Source organism: Perissodus microlepis, chromosome 8 (genome assembly GCF_051167445.1).
Source record: "Perissodus microlepis isolate ML-2025 ecotype Zambia chromosome 8, ASM5116744v1, whole genome shotgun sequence".
NCBI lineage: Eukaryota > Metazoa > Chordata > Actinopteri > Cichliformes > Cichlidae > Perissodus > Perissodus microlepis.
Window position 1 is genome coordinate 28,362,355 of NC_140468.1, and position 18,269 is coordinate 28,380,623.

Below are 18,269 nucleotides of genomic sequence, written 5' to 3' on the forward strand. Positions count from 1 at the left end.
TGTCCCAGATCATGGCTGACACGGCGGCTATCCAGTGGGAGCAGGTGGCGGAGGTGCGTCGCCAGCAGGAAGAGCTGCGGGACCAGACCGCGCGCCACCTGAAAAGGATTGGGGATCTGGCGGCGCTGCTCTGCGCCTGGGCGCCACCCCTACAGGGGTGTCCCGACGGTGGTGGAGGAGCCGCGTGAGGCACTTCAGCAGCCAGAGGCGGCAGACGAGGGGCGCAGCGGTGCTCACGGTTGTGCCTGCATGGTCGTGCCGGTTCGCCGGGTACCGGGCGTGGCCGGCCTCCGGACCAGCGTTGCCATCACCGCTGGAGACTTGGGCGGCCTACGCAAGAGACACTGCCCTGTCGTCAGGTTGGAGGCCGGGGGGGAGTAGGTTCGGCCGGTCTCAGTCGGGCGATGGGGCTGTGTGGTGGGGCGTGGTCTGTGGTGCCGTGTGGCTGCACCTGTGCGGCATCTGCAGATCACGCCCGCGGTGTTAAATCACGGGGAAGCAGGGTTGAGAGGGTTGTTGTGGTGGTGTGACTAGTGATGGTAAATTTGATTCTTTTTACTGAATCGAGTTTTAATGTGTCACTCACCAAAGTGAATCGGGTTTTTTGAGTCATTTGATTCACTGAGTCAGTTGACCAGAGAGTACAAAAAATTTACATTTTCACTCAAACTTAATTTGTTTCTCTTTTCATGTAAATCCCACTGCTAAGATGAATGATTCTAAAAAAAAAACCTACTATTTTATAGAGCAAAAAAGAGCAAAAACATTTCTAAAATTAAGCAATTTCCTCTCAAAATTGTTTAATAAACATTTATTTTGTTTATTTGTATTTTATTAGTATTTTCCTTAAATGTGTTAAATATATATTTTCTCATCTAAATGTCCACTGAGCTGTGAGCCAGGGGGCGGTAATGCGCCTTAACATTGGTTGCCAACCAAGAAGAAGAAGAAGAAGCTGTGAGCCAGGAGGGAGGGGGTGAGCGAGTGAGTGATTCGTTTGCTCTGTGATTCAGCACAGGAGGGAGGGGGTTAGCGAGTCCTGAGTGATTCGTTCGCTCTGTGATTCAGCACAGGAGGGAGGGGGTTAGCGAGTCCTGAGTGATTCGTTCGCTCTGTGATTCAGCACAGGAGGGAGGGGGTTAGCGAGTCCTGAGTGATTCGTTCGCTCTATGATTCAGCACAGGAGGGAGGGGGTTAGCGAGTCCTGAGTGATTCGTTCGCTCTATGATTCAGCACAGGAGGGAGGGGGTTAGCGAGTCCTGAGTGATTCGTTCGCTCTGTGATTCAGCACAGGAGGGAGGGGGTTAGCGAGTCCTGAGTGATTCGTTCGCTCTATGATTCAGCACAGGAGGGAGGGGGTTAGTGAGTCCTGAGTGATTCGTTCGCTCTATGATTCAGCACAGGAGGGAGGGGGTTAGTGAGTCCTGAGTGATTCGTTCGCTCTATGATTCAGCACAGGAGGGAGGGGGTTAGCGAGTCCTGAGTGATTTGCTTACGCTTACGATTCAGCACAGGAGGGAGGGGGTTAGCGAGTGCTGAGTGATTTGCTTACGCTTACGATTCAGCACAGGAGGGAGGGGGTTAGTGAGTCCTGAGTGATTCGCTTACGCTTACGATTCAGCACAGGACGGGAGGGGGTTAGTGAGTCCTGAGTGATTCGCTTACGCTTACGATTCAACACAGGAAGGGAGGGGGTGAGTAGCTCAAATGTGCTGTTAGTATGTTAGCAGAGCGATGCAACTGTGAACCGAGGAGCTATTTTCTTGATGTGAGCTTCTACTCAGGGTTTTTTCTTCCAGTTCAGAGCAGAAATGCTTTTGTTAAGAAACTGGCTGTTGTCCCCCCCCCCACCCCCCCACAATTTTAATTATAAGCTAGATATATTTCTACTAATGGAATTAGTTTGCTAACAGCAACAGGGATGAGTCAGTGAGTCAGTTGGGCTTGTGAATCATGATTCACGAGTCAGTAAAGTGATTCTCGAGTATTGAATGATTCGTTCACGAATCGAACATCACTAGGTGTGACCAATGTAAAAATAAAGATGTCTCTGTGGTCCCGTCGTGCCATAATTCCAGTTACTCTGTAAGAAGATCTGAACACTGTCACATAGTTACCACTGAACAATATAAACCTACAGGCAACAGTCACACACACCAACACAATCCTATCCTGATGACCTCACACGTGATCTTTCTCTGAGTGTGTCGGTATGAGCACAAAGCAAAGATGAAAACCAGCACAAAGAGACTTCATGACGGTTGTCACGGTGATTCTACTGTAGAAACATGAACAGGTAGAAACGGAAGCTGCAGCCTGACTGCTGTTCAGCAGCAGCTCAGGTTATCACGGTGCTGGGCTGGGTCAGCACTTCCTCAGCTTCAGCATCACTCTGCGTTCTTGGCTAGCTTAAAATATTCTCCACATCATTAAACGCTACCACCTGCTGGAACCACTGACTAAAGGCAGGATGGATTCATACTCTTGTGTTCTTTATGCCATTTAATTTGGTGGTTTTCTCTGTAAAGCACCTTGAGGCGACTGTTTTTGTGATTTGCTGCAAAATGTCAGACACACTGTCTCTGAGATAGAGTGATGCCACAAATGCGACAGCCTAGTTTGTCGTAAAGACACGATATAAGTACGCACAGTCGGAAATGTCTGATTAAAGACTCATGTTACGATCTCTCACTGAAACAGGAGAGCACTTTGTAAAGATAATGATTGATTGCCTTGGAGTGTCAGTCTTGTTTTGGTCTTTGAAATTTGTACTGAGGATATATACAGAATGTTTTTGTTTCATACAGAAGAAATGATTCAGTATATTCTTTGGAGATTTCACTGTGTGTTCTTCTGTAACACTTGAAGCTTTTGACTGGTCACAATGAACATAAATGACAGAATATAAATAATATTTAAATAAAATGAACCTTATGTCGTAATATTTCATTTAGGAGTAAAATGAAACCTTTAAGCTTGGAAGAAATAGTGATTTGAGTTTTACTGGAATATGTTGTGATGTTGACAGAACCTCTGTAATTTCAGGGGGATGTTTATTGATTACTGCTTGTATGTATCACAAAAATATCTTATGAGGGAAAAAAGGCAATCAAATATAAAAGTTTAGAATAAACCACAGCAGACCAAGAATACATCATACAGAACAAACAAACAAACAAACAAACAAACAAACAAACAAACAAACAAACAAACAAACAAAACAAACGGTGACACACATTTCAACTACCAAAACATTTATGTCTGAAAATCTACTGACAATAACTTGTGACATTACAACACAAGATCAGCACAATTTAAAACCTGACAAAGTGACATAAACATCAGTGATAGTCAAACAGACGTCTCCCTCTGTGGCTTTATCCAAACAAACGAGGCCTTGAAATGTGTTGTGTTGCTGCCACAGTCACAGCCTCCTGTGTTTGTGTTGTAGAGAGCTATGTGTTGTACATGTGTTGTACATGTGTCAGCTGAAGTGTGTACTGACTGAATGGGTAACAATAATAAATCAAAACGTGTCAATAACTTGAGTCCATGTAAGTTTAGTCAAATTGTCAAGACAACAGATGTCAACATAACGTTAAGTCATGTGTCTTCACAAAGTTTTGTGTTTGCTTTGTGACTTTTATGACCCTATTAAATCTTCCCGAACATCATAATAAAAAAAATAATTAGTAAAATGCATCAATCCATCCATCCAGAGACGGGCTGGAGCCCGGATAAATCTCCAGGCTGTTGTAGGGCGAAAACACAGAGCCAAAGGACGACTTAGACTAACTCCACTAAGTCTTTGCACTGTGGGCAGAAGTCCATTCAAACATGCTGCAGTTTAACCAAGCACAGCACATACACATAGAAACACATTGAGTTCATTTCTGTAAAGTTTTAATACTAAGAAAAGCAGCAATATGAAAAAGGAAACCGCTGGATTTATTTGATCTTTTGTTATATTTTCAAAAGTCATTAGATCTGCTTTGATACAATGATCACAGATACATTTGAACACAATAACAAAGCGAACTGTCCGCCTCTGTCACCAAATTCAAATGATGAAATGCACAATGATGATGATGATTTTCTTTACAGTCAATATTAATTTGTAAATAATTCTTTTGCTTTTTTAAAATTCCTGGCTTAAGCGTTGGGCATCTGTAAACAGGACACCGAACAGCTGTGAAGAGGACTGATGTCACAGGTTTAAAACACACATCACTCCTAATCATTTCCAGCCTCTTTTGGATTCCTGAAGAGGAACACACACACACACAGAGTTGGTAATAATACTCTGTTACATTTCTTTCTACATTTCTTTCGACGATCAAAGCAAACATTCGTGTGAGTGACTGGAAGAGCACAGATAGTTAAACACATGTGTTGTATTATTTATTATTTACATGGTGGTTATAAGAAGGAGATGTCCCATCACCACTGAAAGCACATTTTTATACGTGGAGTAGTAGAGATATTTCTGCAGACCTCTACTACTTTCTGTTATACAGGCAGGTTTTTCAGTGAAATGTGATCATTTAGAAAGCAATTTCTAAATAATCTGACAAATTGGTTTAATTCTTTTGGCTATACAACACTTTAGACAACTTTTGGTGTTTTTAGGTGTGCATCATGGTAAATGGACTGATTCTTATATAGCGCTTTTCAACTCTCCCAGAGTACTCAAAGCGCTCTATACAACACGCCACATTCACCCAGTCTAACAAGCACTACCTCTATACTGAGTGCTTTCTAACTACACTCACAAACATTCATACTCCGATGGACGCATCGGAGAGCAACTTGGGGTTAGTATCTTGCCCAAGGATACTTGGCACGCAGACTGGAGGAGCCTGGGATCGAACCTCCAACCTTCCGATCAGTAGGTGACCTGCTCTACCTCCTGAGCTACAGCCACCCACATCATGGGTAGATAAGCTGCTGGGTTTAAGAGCTTCTGACAGCCAAGCGTACAAGTACCTCAAAACTTGCATACTTTAAGCCAGAACAGTGAAAGCTGGTCATCATAAATACACGCTGCAGGGTTAATTTAGAAAACACTTGGGTGGACCACAAAAGAGAAGATGATGGTGGCTAAGGAACAGTACAAACAAGATCACCTCATTTGAGGACTTGGTTCCTGGAGTATTTAAAAATAGACACTATCTCTACTTTCAAGATTAGGCTTCAAACTTTCCTTTTTGCTAAAGCATATAGTTAGGGCTGGACCAGGTGACCCTGAATCCTCCCTTAGTTATGCTGTAATAGGTGTAGGCTGCCGGGGGATTCCCATGATGCACTGGGTGTTTCTTCTTCAGACACCTTTCTCACTGTCACTACCCGATCTGTACTGGAAACCTGATCAGTACCACGCATGCGTGAAAGGCCACTACTTCCGCTCGAAGCATTTGATGATAGTTACGAGTCAGAGTATCTGTTAAGATGTTAACAATAATAAGCATCTCTTAAAATGTTTGCAGTAATGAAACATTTTAATATAATATACACAAAAACAAAAAAAAAGATAGTTACGGATCAGGACTCCCCGATCCGTACCGCACATGTGCAGATGTTTTCTTCTTCTTCTGTTTCATTTAATGGCAGTTTACTCCCCAGTGTACGAGGATACCGCCACCTGCTGACCGAGCGAATGAGCCCTATTGTAAACTGAATTAGCGTCATTACAAACGTGTGTTAAATTTGATTTATTGATAGTCGAGTGTGTTTATGCTCGTCTGTGTGGAGAGGACTGTTGGAATAGTGATGATGATGTCCACTGTCACTGTCAGTTGCCAGTAAACACTTCATCTGGCTGATGAATCTTCACGTGACACATTACTAAGTCTGTATTATTAAGTCTGTCATTAGGCACCATTCTTCTTATTTTACGTCGCTGTTGTTCAATCGGGGGACGCTCTCTGTTGAGGAGAACAGAATGTATTTGTTTGTATATGGATTATCCATTGTTTAAATGTCCCGGTAGTCGAAAAAGAGGCAGAGCTGTCGAGAAATGCTAGGAGCTAACTGGGCGCTAACCGTGTCATTCAAATATATTAACTGTCACAATGTTGGCAAAGAGAAGAAGTGATGTAAGTTTTGTGCATGCGTGGTACCGATCGGGTTTCCGGTATGGGTCAGGTAGTGACACCCACCGCTCTGCATTTAACCTCTGACTCTCTTCCACAGTGTGTCTTCATCTTGTCTTTCTCAGATGGCCCCGCCCCTCCCTGAGCCTGGTTCTGCTGAAGGTTTCTTCCTGTTGAAAGGAAGTTTTTCCTTCCCACTGTCGCCAAAATTCTTGCTCAAATTGGGGTCATATGACTGTTTTCTCTATTTTCTTTGCATTATTGCAGGGTCTCCGGCCTCGAGGCAGACCGAAGAAAAGGTGGATGGACAAAATCAAGGAAGACATTAAGACCGTCAACGCATCACCTGAGGACGCCTTGGACAGAACCAAAGGGAGAAACCTTTGCCGAAGAGCGGACCCTGCAACAGCCAGAACAAAGCCAGGATGAAGAAGATTGCAGGGTCTTTACCTTACCTTACAATATAAAGCACCATGAGGCACCCTAACCCTAAGCACTACATATATATGAGGTGAATTAAAATGAGAGGCACGTTGGCCTAACAAACATTAGCCAAGAGACAGGAGAGTTGAAAATTAAGAACAAAGCAGCTCTCTGCTCATTTGAAGAGTCTGAGAAGTGATGCAAAGAAAGACCTGGATGATTTTAAACAAGAAATTAACCAGAAGTTTGCCAGACTTTCTGCCAAACAGCAGCTGTACAGTGGGACGATAAGTGAAGTGGAGGTGTGGCTGGAGAAGCTTGAAAACTGGGCAATAGAGGCAAACTGCTCTCATTAACTCCAATGTCAATAGAGCTTACAGAAAGGTTAATTATTTGGAGTCAAGAAGAAATAATCTCTGCATCTTTGCCAGAGGGGAAGGAAGGCGACTCAACTCTAAAGTTCGTACAAGACCAATTTGGATCTGAACTCAGCAGGCCAGGTGACTTTGACCTTCAAATACAAAGGACGCAAAGTCGCTAACCCGGAAACCTACAAATGGGGCACCACCAAAGCCACTGTGGAATATACTACAGAGAGAAGACTGTGCTCTTTGACCATAACAATGCCTCAGAGATTGTTCAGAGGAGATGGTGATGGAGTTGCAGTGCAGCTTGAGAATAGTGCCTTTAAATGTAAATGGTTTAAAAACCCAGTGAAAAGAAGACAGGCATCGACTAAAATGAGGAAGAAAAAAAGCATCATACCTCTCCTACCAGGAACATGTTAAAATGGGGACGTTTGGATATAAAAATATATCAGCGAGTCTGGAAAAGACTGTAGTGAAAAACAGTATGAACATAATTCAGCACTGTATTTATTACAGTGCTGATGTTATAGCACAGGGCCTCTAAATAATGCTTTACATTAAAGGTGCTAGCACCTGTGTTTTTTTTAACCATTACTGAAATCATTTATATGCTTTTGATCCAATACATGCTAAATGGACACAGTGGAGGGAGTCATGCCCAGTGATTGATTGATTGATTGATTGGTAATTTATTTCAACATGTGAACAATATACAAGTACATTTAGAAAAGAAAATAAGAGAGAAAAAAATACTATACAAATTACATACAAAAAACCCCCGTTCTGATTAATTTACATGTTGAAAGGGAGTGGGAAGAAGTATACACTTATTTAATCCCACCCCTTTGCCATAAATTATCAGTGAATATTTAGTCAGCTTCCTTACTGATATAATTTGTAATAAAATAGTGAACAGATTTCTGATATACTATATACTATAATATCACATCATGAGTTTTTTGTTTGTTTGTTTGTTTTTTAAATAGAGACATTCACTTAATTTAAATATTTTCCTTTTCTTTATAGTTCGAGAAGATCATATTTTTATAACTCTTTTTGAACAGTTTTATGTTTGGACGTTGCTTTAATTCCATATTCAGACTGTTCCATAGTTTCACTCCATGAACAGAAACACAAAAGCCTTTTCTTGTAGTACGTACCTTCATTGTTTTGAAGTTACAAAAACCCCTTAAATTATAACTTCCTTCTTTCAAAAAAAACATACTCTGAATATTACCTGGCAGTTCTTTATTTTTTGCTTTGAATAGAATTTGTGCTGTTTGGAATTTCACTATATCGTCAATTTTCAATATTTCAGACTGCAAAAATAGTGAGTTTGTATGTTCCCTATAACCTGCATTGTGGATGATTCGAATTGCTTTTTTTTGAAGAGTAAAAAGTGAATGTAATGTGGTTTTATAGTTATTGCCCCAGACCTCTGCACAATAGCTTAAGTATGGTGAAACCAGTGAACAGTAGAGAATATGAAGTGATGTTCTGTCGAATACCTGTTTTGCCTTGTTTAGTACTGCAATGCTTCGTGATACTTTGGAATGAATATATCTTACGTGAGCTCTCCAGTTAAGTTTTTCATCTATTATTACCCCCAGAAATTTATTTTCACTGACTCTTTCAATATCAACACCATTTATTTGAATCTTTGCATTTGTATTTAAACTACTATTTCCAAATAACATAAGTTTAGATTTATTCAAATTTAATGATAATTTATTTTTATCAAGCCAGAACTTCACTTTACTTATTTCATTAGTCATATCCTCCAATAAATTCTGCAGATCATCACCAGAGCAAAAAATGTTTGTATCGTCAGCAAAGAGAACCATTTTTCATACTTTGGACACTTTACAGATGTCGTTAATGTACAAGTTGAAGAATTTTGGACCCAAAACTGACCCTTGGGGTACACCACAAGCAATGTCCATACATAAGGAGCAACCACCATTTATTTTCACAAACTGCTTTCTGTCACTTAAATAACTCCGGACCCAATCTAAAGCTACCCCTCTGACACCATAACGTTCCAGTTTTCTTATTAATATATCATGATCTATAGTGTCAAATGCCTTTGTCAAGTCTATGAATAACCCAGCCACATATTGCTTTTTGTCTATGGAATTTCTGATGTATTCTATTGAATCTAATAGTGCCGATGATGTTGATCTGCTTGATCTGAATCCGTACTGACTCTCAGTGAGTAGTTTATGTTTATCTATAAATTTTTCCAGTCGGTTTTTAAACAGTTTTTCAAGAACTTTTGAGAATTGAGGTAGTAAAGAGACAGGCCTGTAGTTTGTGAAATGGTGTTTGTTTCCAGATTTGTATAGAGGTATAACTTTTGCTATTTTCATTCTGTCTGGAAATCGACCAGTTTGAAATGATAAATTACAGATGTATGTAAATGGTTTTATAATAGCCTCAATGACTCTTTTAACCACTATCATATCAATATCATTACAATCCAAAGATTTCTGATTTTTACATTTTTTGACAATTTCAAAAACTTCATTTTCATCAACGGCTGTGAGAAACATAGAATATGGATTTCTGTCTATCAGTGTATCCGGTTTTTCCTGTGCTTTCCCAGGATGAGTGATTGTACTTGCTAAATTTGGTCCAGCAGTTACAAAGAATTCATTGAGACTATTTGCCACAACATCCATATTGTATTCTTCATGGTCATTACAAATGAAATATTTGGGATAGTTCTTTTGTCCAGTCCCACCTTTTATAACACTGTTCAGGATTTCCCATAATCTTTTATTATTATTTCTATTTATATCTAATTGCTTCTTATAGTATTCCTTTTTAGTATATCTAAGTATATTAGTTAACCTATTTTTATATCTTTTGTATCTGATTTCGGCATCTTTAGTTCTCGTTCTTAAGAACTCTCTGTATAGAGCATTTTTCTTTATACATGCATTTTGCAGACCTTTTGTTATCCATGGACAGTCCATATATTTATGTTCCTACTATATTGCTTTATTGGACAGTTGGTATTGTACAGTAATGTAAATATTCTAAGGAATTCATTATAAGCACTATTAACGTCCTGTTCCTGATATACTTCACCCCAGTTTTCTTTCAATAAATATTTTTTAAATGCATTCATTCTTTCTTCTGTTCTTACTCGTCTGTACTCTTTTTTACTGTCCATTTTATTGATCTTGTAATTCCTATCATAGATTGTAAAAATTGGAAGATGGTCACTTATGTCGTTAATCAGGAGTCCACTTACAGTCTTATTTTCAATGTCATTTGTAAAAATGTTGTCTATGAGAGTTGCACAATGTGATGTAATCCTGGTAGGTCTAGTAATTTTAGGGAATAGGTTCATACAGTGCATTGTGTTTATAAATTCCTCAGTGGTTATATGTTTATTTGGGTTTAGCAAATCAATATTGAAGTCTCCACAAATGAAGACTTTTTTGTGAGCTATTTCAATAAATGTTTCTTCTATCCAGTCTTTAAATGTCTCAATACTACTACCTGGAGCTCTGTATATACAGCTAATGATTACATTTTTACTTTTTTCTTTACAAATTTCAACTGTAATACATTCTAGTACATTATCAATCACCATCGTCATCTTTTCCACCACATTAAATTTCAAGGATTTGTCCACATACAAAGCCACTCCTCCTCCTCCTTTGTTTCGCCTAGTTATAAATGTGAATTCATAACCCTCCAGTTCAAAGTCTGTTCCTTTTTCCATATTAAACCATATACATGCTAAATGGACACAGTGGAGGGAGTCATGCCCAGTGACACGTTGACATGGACTGAGCCAGGAATTAAATGACTGAGCTTCCAACAGCTTACACACACAGACTGCTCATGGAATGGACTTATTATAATTTAAATAATAGCATGTTATTCATTTATTATTTATGTTGTTAGTCATTGTTTGCTTAAATTTCTAAAACAGAATTAAAGAATTTAAATTTAGCATGACCTATAGGTGGGATATGGTGGATGCTTTATTTATCGATTCTTGGGCAGAGGCTCAAACATCTGGGCCACAACTGTCTAAAGTATGTTAAGAACAATTTGTAGTAAAGCAGATAAACAGCAGAAACACGCACTGCCTTGTTTCAGTCGCAGTAGAGGCAGTCCACCAAATCAATCAAGCAAATAAAGTTGCATCAACTAAAACTCTATAAAATCACTTTATACAAACTGCTACGAGAGTTACTTTACATTAAAGTTCATACAGTGAATTCATACAAGCCTTTACTGTGAGCATCACCTCAGGTCCAAGACTGGAGAATAAATGATGTCGATAACAGAACCCACAATAAACGGATCCATATCAATTTATAGTCATATTCAAAGTGAACAAAGCCTGCTGCTGGCCATTGATAGGTAACATATGTCTGACTTGCTGTCACTTGGATCTGGAGCTGTGCTGGTTTGACCCGAATACGAACAGAGATTTTTAACTAAAATAAAAAAGCACGTCAGCTCCTTGGCTGGCACTAACACACATGCCACTGGGCTAATGTCTCAGAAGGTTACAATGAGCATATAATCTAGTGAGCTAGACTACATTAGCAACATGTTTGACAGGATTTAGAGAACAAATAAAAATGAGCAGATGATTTATAAGCCACAGTAACATCCCTGTGTTGTCAGAAGAGTTTGCACATTTGCTCACGCTGTGGCATAAAGGAGCTGCCTATTGTTTTGGATTTAGGGAAAATGTATTTAGACTTCTTAACTCAAACATCAAAAACATTATGATACTATTAATAAGTAGCTTAAAAGTTAAGTAACTAAAGTAAGTACAATAACTGCATCTGAAATATTGCAGAGTAGAAGCAGAAAGCAGCAAAAATGGAAAACCTAAACAAAGTACAAATTTACATTAGCGATTATTAAACTACTTGAGCAAATATATTCAGTTCCAGTCCTCTCTCCGTGTGTCTTAGGGATTGTGAGACTTACAGTACTGTTGGTGGTGGTGAAAAGCTCGGTGCTTATTAGGCTCTCAAAGATGTTTCTAAAGCCATCACACATCCATCTCTGTAGCAATCTCTCAGCATTATTATTCAACAGATATTCGTGCAGGTGTTAAATAGTTTGACCAAACAATGTGGATGGAACTATCTTTTTGTTATTTGACTGAGAGTACTGAAATATCTGGTAACTGAAATGTGTCCTTCTTTAAGAGTGAGAAGCAACAAGATACGCAGACTGGACTGTGCCATGATCAGCTGCACTTTTAAATGTTTTATTATTATTTAACTGTTTATTTATTGTCATTAGTAGTAATATTGATGTATTCATTTATCATCATTATGGTGAACATCATAAATCATGACCATATACATATTAAAGCAGGGGGCAGAAAGAAAACCACAGTTTCATAACACCATTGTGAGAAACATCCTCTGTTGTTCCTACATGTGCATACGTGTAATTATTGCCTCCACAGAACACGAGGAGTCATGAAACATGAAGTATTGGTGTATAAGCTTTTTGTTGTTTCTATTAGAGACATTCAGCAGCAATGGGATACCTCCGACCTCCTGGGCACCGTGGCAACGATCAGTAGACTCATGAATGGTTCTCATTTTGCAATGGTTGACACAGCTCTTCCTCCATACTGTGTTAGAAAATCAATTCATGCTGAGTTTAGATAAAAAAATATCCAACTCTTCCACTCACCTTTCAGGTTTCATAATGCAACACTTTCTTTTAGCATTTCTGATGCAGTTTCAGCTCCTTGAGGGGCAGGGACAGGCTAGGGTCAGGTTTGAGTCCATCTAAGTCAATATGAAACTAAACTCCTGTTCATGGACGGGAACGGGACAAGCCCCCAGCAAATGTGAACATATATAAAAGCAAAAGTCTTAGCAGTTTGCTGGTTTGGAGCTTTCAGGTGTGTTAACGTAATGCCACAGTCTTTCAGGCAGTGGGTGTCCCAGCAAATTCACCCCAAGTTCAGAGTGCTGAGATAAACTGCATAAAACCCACTTCTCAGACTCTAACATGTAACATGGTAACTGAGGCCTGTAAAGTTCAAGATTAGAAAAAGACCAATTATTGGTTGTTTGTCATAGTTACCAGAAGAAAGTCTCTTCTCTCTAAAAACAACAGTGTGGTTTGGGTGTGCAGAGTTTCATCTGAACAAACTACAAGACTTCTGAAACAACAGCAACAGCAACAGCTAATACTTAAAGTGGGTCGTGCAACAGTTGCAAAGAGTTAATGTAATGAAAAAAAAGTGTTGCAATCCCCAGACCTCGACAGAACTTAAAATACTGTTGCTGGACTTTAAGAGAGCTCTCCGTTAATGAATGCCCACAAACCTCAATGAACTGAAGCAACATCATGAAGAACAGTGGGTCAAAATTCCTCCACAACAAAGTGATATACTTGTAAAGACATACAGAAACAAAAATAACCAGCTGCTGCTAAAGGAGATTCTACAGGCTGTTGAATCATGGGGTGTACTTGGTTTTTCACAGGAGAGCACAGAGTCCTGGGAAAATGTTGTTGTTACATTCAACATACACACAGTAACATTGTAACTTCTTTAAGTTCTCCAGGCCTCTTACAGGACATTCAAAGCTCTTCAGTAGGTGTTTGCTGCCTTTTGTTCCATTCTCTGTCGAGATTGTCCCAGACTGCTGAAACATTGTTGAGGATGTTTGGGTTAATCATTCCTGCTGCTGCTGATTTTCAGTCTAGTTCCTGTATAATTTGGTATATCTCAGCCTTTTCTCGCTGGTTCCTTCCTTAAAAATGGCCGCCACTGAAAAGCACCCACCCTAATTCTGATGAGCCTTCAGAGAATAGTACATGGATCAGCTGATCATTTCTCAGGTCCTGTGTCAAGCCTTTGCTTTTGCGTTGCTATTTCTGAAGGACATGACACTGTTCACCTATTTTAACATTTTTTTTTTAGGTCTGCCATGTTTTTTTTTTGTCCTCTATTTGTCCAGTTTCCTCAAATATCTCAACACACCATGTCAACATATCCTAAGATTTCAGCTAATAGCTCTTGGAAATCACCTGGTTGGCACAAAAATACAGTTTTATGCCTGTCAAACTGTGTTATGTTTGAGTGACTTAAATAAACGGTGGGTGGAAACTGCTGTGTGACCAAAATTATTGTAAAAGTGAGTAATCAACTAACAAAATCCCAACCTTTGACATGGTTGGTTTAATGGCAGGGACCATGTCTGAGTGCATCGAGATGGCCATAAACAGGAAAGCAGTGACAATAAGATGATATCAGTTTGCTATCAGTTTTCAGTTGAACTGGTTCAAGCAAACATTGTGATACTGCAGCAATTTACTGTAATACATTGAAAATCTGTTGCCACTTGCATTGTTGTGCTGCTGTTTCTTAGGAATCTACTGTAGTGTCATATTTTTTCTGTCTTTCTTGAAACTGTCAGCATTTTTCACATTAAATATTGAAGTTAGGTGGCCCAACTGGTCACATAGTGCTAAATGGATGGGAAATTTAATTCTGGCATATTAAACTGTTTGTATCTTTGTATTTGACTGAGAGTGTCTGAAGATAAAAGCACGAGACTGTGACTACTGCACATATTAATTTAACTAATCCTAACATATTATACATCTAGACATTAAAGGTTACATTTAATCTAACACCTTTCTATTAAGATCCTCTGTTTAGTCCAGTTCGGGTCTGCACTGAGTATGCAGTGTAAGTCAGGCTTGGCACTAAATGCTCTAAATAAAGAGACAGAGCCAAAGTTTGGGCACTGTGGTCACAGCCTTCAGCCACCCACCCAAAGCCACCCCCCTCACTCTAAATACATAAATATTATCACACACACACAGCGGGTGCAAAAGGAGACAAGCTTTCCTGGGTTACATTTAATGCAATTTACAGTAAACTGTTTGCAAAAAACGTTGTTTGTTTCAGTATTTGAGCCCACTAAAGCAGACTGACTGAGGCTAGTTACAACATGTGCATCTGTCTGAATTTATAAGAGTTTTCCTCTGAATTTATCTTTGCCAGTCTGTTTGAGAAAGATTACAGTCAGTCTGAGCTGCAGTGAGACAAGACGCTTCCCATCCAGTAATCTTTATACCTGCCTCGTGTCCAACAGTGGTTACCTACAGGTGGAGTCTGCAGGCTCAACTTCTGTTTACAATCAGTCACTGACAGCAAAAACACACAATCACTCAGCAGCCTAACCCTGAGTACTGAGACTTTAAACAAACAATTTCTCTGAAAATGGTCAAGGTACAAGAACTGGACTGAAAATATGTGAAAAAGCAGCTCAAAGAAAAACTTTGAAAGGTCTTGAGAATGCCTGGAGAATTAGCTCAGGACCACTTTAAAAACCAAAAAAAGGCTGGCTCCTTGGAAGCACAACAGAAAGAAAAGAGGGATGGCTCAAGACTTTTGCACAGTAATCAACATATGGATATAGAAGTATATAGGAGTAAATAGGAGACTAGGTAAACAGATTTAAACTGGCACCAAAGGCTTCAAAGGAGCCGAGTCACAGGGCAAAACAAAAGTTTCTTTGAATTTCATTAAAGTCTAGTTTTTGGTCGGCTCGCTCCACATCGGCTAAAATTGTCTTTGTTCAACTTTTTCAATCCAAACATTCAAATCAACACATTGTTATTTACAACAATAAGTACAGTACATCAATAAATGACATCAGTAAATGTTTACAGTCCGTAAACAGGGAAGCAGTTTTAAGATGATTCTTGCATGTCAGAGTTACATCTGCCACCTGGAAGCATCTTGCTGTGAGTTTTTCACGAAGGGGGTGAAAGCTGTTTTTAGCTGATTTGAGTTTTTGCTTTTTATGTCTGCGGCAAAGGAAAGGGGGGCCTGTCTCCCTCTTTTCTAGTAGGGAGTGAAGCGACTGCACCCTCCTCTGTAAAGGCTAGCCTGCAACATCAAAGATGAAAAGCTCCAATCAGTATTCAGTAAAGAATCATTCTCTATCTATCTATCTATCTATCTATCTATCTATCTGTCCGTTTGTCTTGTTTCCCTGTTTTGTCCATAGTAAATTTATGAAAAACATTTATATACACTGTAGCTTTAAAAGGTATATTATGTGAAAAATTATATGTATTGTTTGGATTGTGATAATTGATACTTTTCTGCAGTAAGTTGACAGATACACAGTAGATTACACATTCGATTCAATTTTATTTTCATATCTCTGAATCACAACAGCAGTTTCCTAAAGTTATGGTATAATGTAAGGTAAAAACCCTACAATAATACAAAGAAAACAGAGAAAACTCCAACAATCCCCTATGAGCAACCGCTTTGGCAACAGTGGGAAGAAAAAACTCCCTTTTAACAGGAAGCGGGTTTAGAGAGGGGTCAGAGATTTCTTCCTGTTCTGCTGTGACCGGCTGGGGTTACGGCATGATTACTGTATGGTCATACTTCATATATTTATTGCTGTTTGTAACATGATTTGCTGTGTAAACTCAAAAATATCAAAGTGCCATGGTAGCAAGCAAATGAGACAGTCCATGAAACATTACAGTTTTTCTCAGTCGCTTTGGTGCTTTTCTCAGATCAGAATGAAAATTCTCAAAACCATTAGTGCAACCTCCACAACATTTAGTCATTTGTGCACATCATAGTGTCTCCTTCCTCTGAACAAACTGCAAATGCTCTTGGACATGTATCAGTTGCTTTCATACAATTCTCTGCCGTCGACAACATTATCATGTCAGTCAAAATGAACTCTACTTCTGGATGCTGAATAGTCGTTCCCAATAAAACTAATAGTCTTCATTTCATTGCTTGAGTCATTACTTACAAAATTGTTGAATTAGTTTTCAAATTCTGTCAAGCAAATTTGATACCTTTTGTTATTATTTTCTCCTGGAAAGTCCCTCAAATTCACCAGTTTCTCTCAGGTGAACTTCAGCTTTCACTGACGAGGAGGTGTGTGAAGTATTAGTTGTAACCAATGACAGGCCACTTGTTCACAGTTACTCATGGATCAATCCCATGAACCCTCAATTGGCAAGCATATATGAACCGAGCAGGACATGGTGTGTACCATTTCTACAATTCTGTGACACAGAAATGGAAGGTCAGCATCGTGGAAGAGGGGTGAGGATGTGGGGGGTTTGTCCCCCCTGCATCCTCACCCCTCTTCCACGATGCTGACCTGGGGAAGAGGGAGAAGACACCAAACACATACGCAGATCCCTAATGAAAGTAGGGCAACACTTGTTGACCATGTTGTCAATCACGGCCTCACAATGGATGAGGCTGGTCGGAGGGTGCGACCAAGTGTTGGAAGAACCACTGTGAACTCAATCGTTCAAACATTTCGTAGGGAGAACAGGTATGTATAGTACTGGACATAATATCTCATGTTTGGTGTACATTACTGTAATTTTGCTGTAATCTGCACCACAAAGGACTGAAAGACAACCTCACAGAGGTGGAAGAGGGCCCCTTTTTACCTGCAGCAAGAGGAAGCCATTTGTGCAACGGTGACTGCAAACAATGCAAGAAAGTTGAAAGAAATTCAAAGCGCTGTCATAGAGGATAACGATGTGTTTGGCAATATTGGATCTGTGTCAATTACAACAATTGACAGCGTGCTCAAGAGAAAAGAAATGTGCACGAAACAATTGTACAAAGTGCATTTGAACCCATCAGTGAAAGACTGAAGGAGATGTACGGGTAAAACATGTCTTCTATCTATACTCTAATGTTCAGCACTGTAAACTGTTTTACTTTGTGTAGTTTCATGCAGTAGAACAACAATTCTGTGTATATACTCACAGAACATACAAAATGCGTTATGTTACACAGGAAACGTTGTTACATTTCTCTCTCTAAAGCGTGGAGCTGGAAGCCAGAGAACCACTGCACACATTCATATGCGTTGATGAGGTGGTGTCAGTCTGGCCAAAGGCAGAAGGCGTGGAAGAAATCGCACTGGACAGAGAGCAACCACTGATGTCCCACGCCGGCATGGAGGGAATGTTACAATGTGTGCAGCCATCTCAGACAATGGCATCCTCACCCATATACTGGTTACTGCTACAACTACACATGTTTCTTTTCCAGCTATTTATTAATGAGTGACTTATGCATATATATATATATGTATATATTGTACTATTCTTAGTTAGCGTATTGTCTGTCTTGTTAATGTTGGTTTATGTTGGTTTATAATGGAGCACTGTAACAAAAAAATAATTTCCCCCAGGGATCAATAAAGTATTCTGATTCTGATTCCCCTCCATACAATACACAACATCTCCTGACTCTTTTAGACACTCTTCACTGGGACATAGTCCCTGAGAATGAGAGGGGTGGAGGCCAACTCAACAAGTATGTTGTTGTTTGGAATAATGTCATTTTTCACCACTC

General features: G+C 39.5%; 1 protein-coding gene across 9 annotated transcripts in view; it reads right to left on the bottom strand.

The window, feature by feature from the left end:
• Window positions 1-18,269, bottom strand: part of LOC146382158 (RNA binding protein fox-1 homolog 3-like) — a 530,501-nt gene that overhangs the window by 15,708 nt on the left and 496,524 nt on the right. For 2 of the 9 annotated variants that reach the window (XM_084938512.1, XM_084938508.1), the window contains one exon: window positions 3,887-15,797. The exons of the other annotated variants lie outside the window; for them this stretch is intronic. In XM_084938512.1, coding sequence (XP_084794638.1) covers window positions 15,710-15,797 — 88 coding nt within the window. In that variant the 3' untranslated portion in view covers window positions 3,887-15,709. Of the gene's footprint in view, window positions 1-3,886; window positions 15,798-18,269 lie in introns of those variants that run through there. 9 annotated transcript variants of the gene reach the window in all.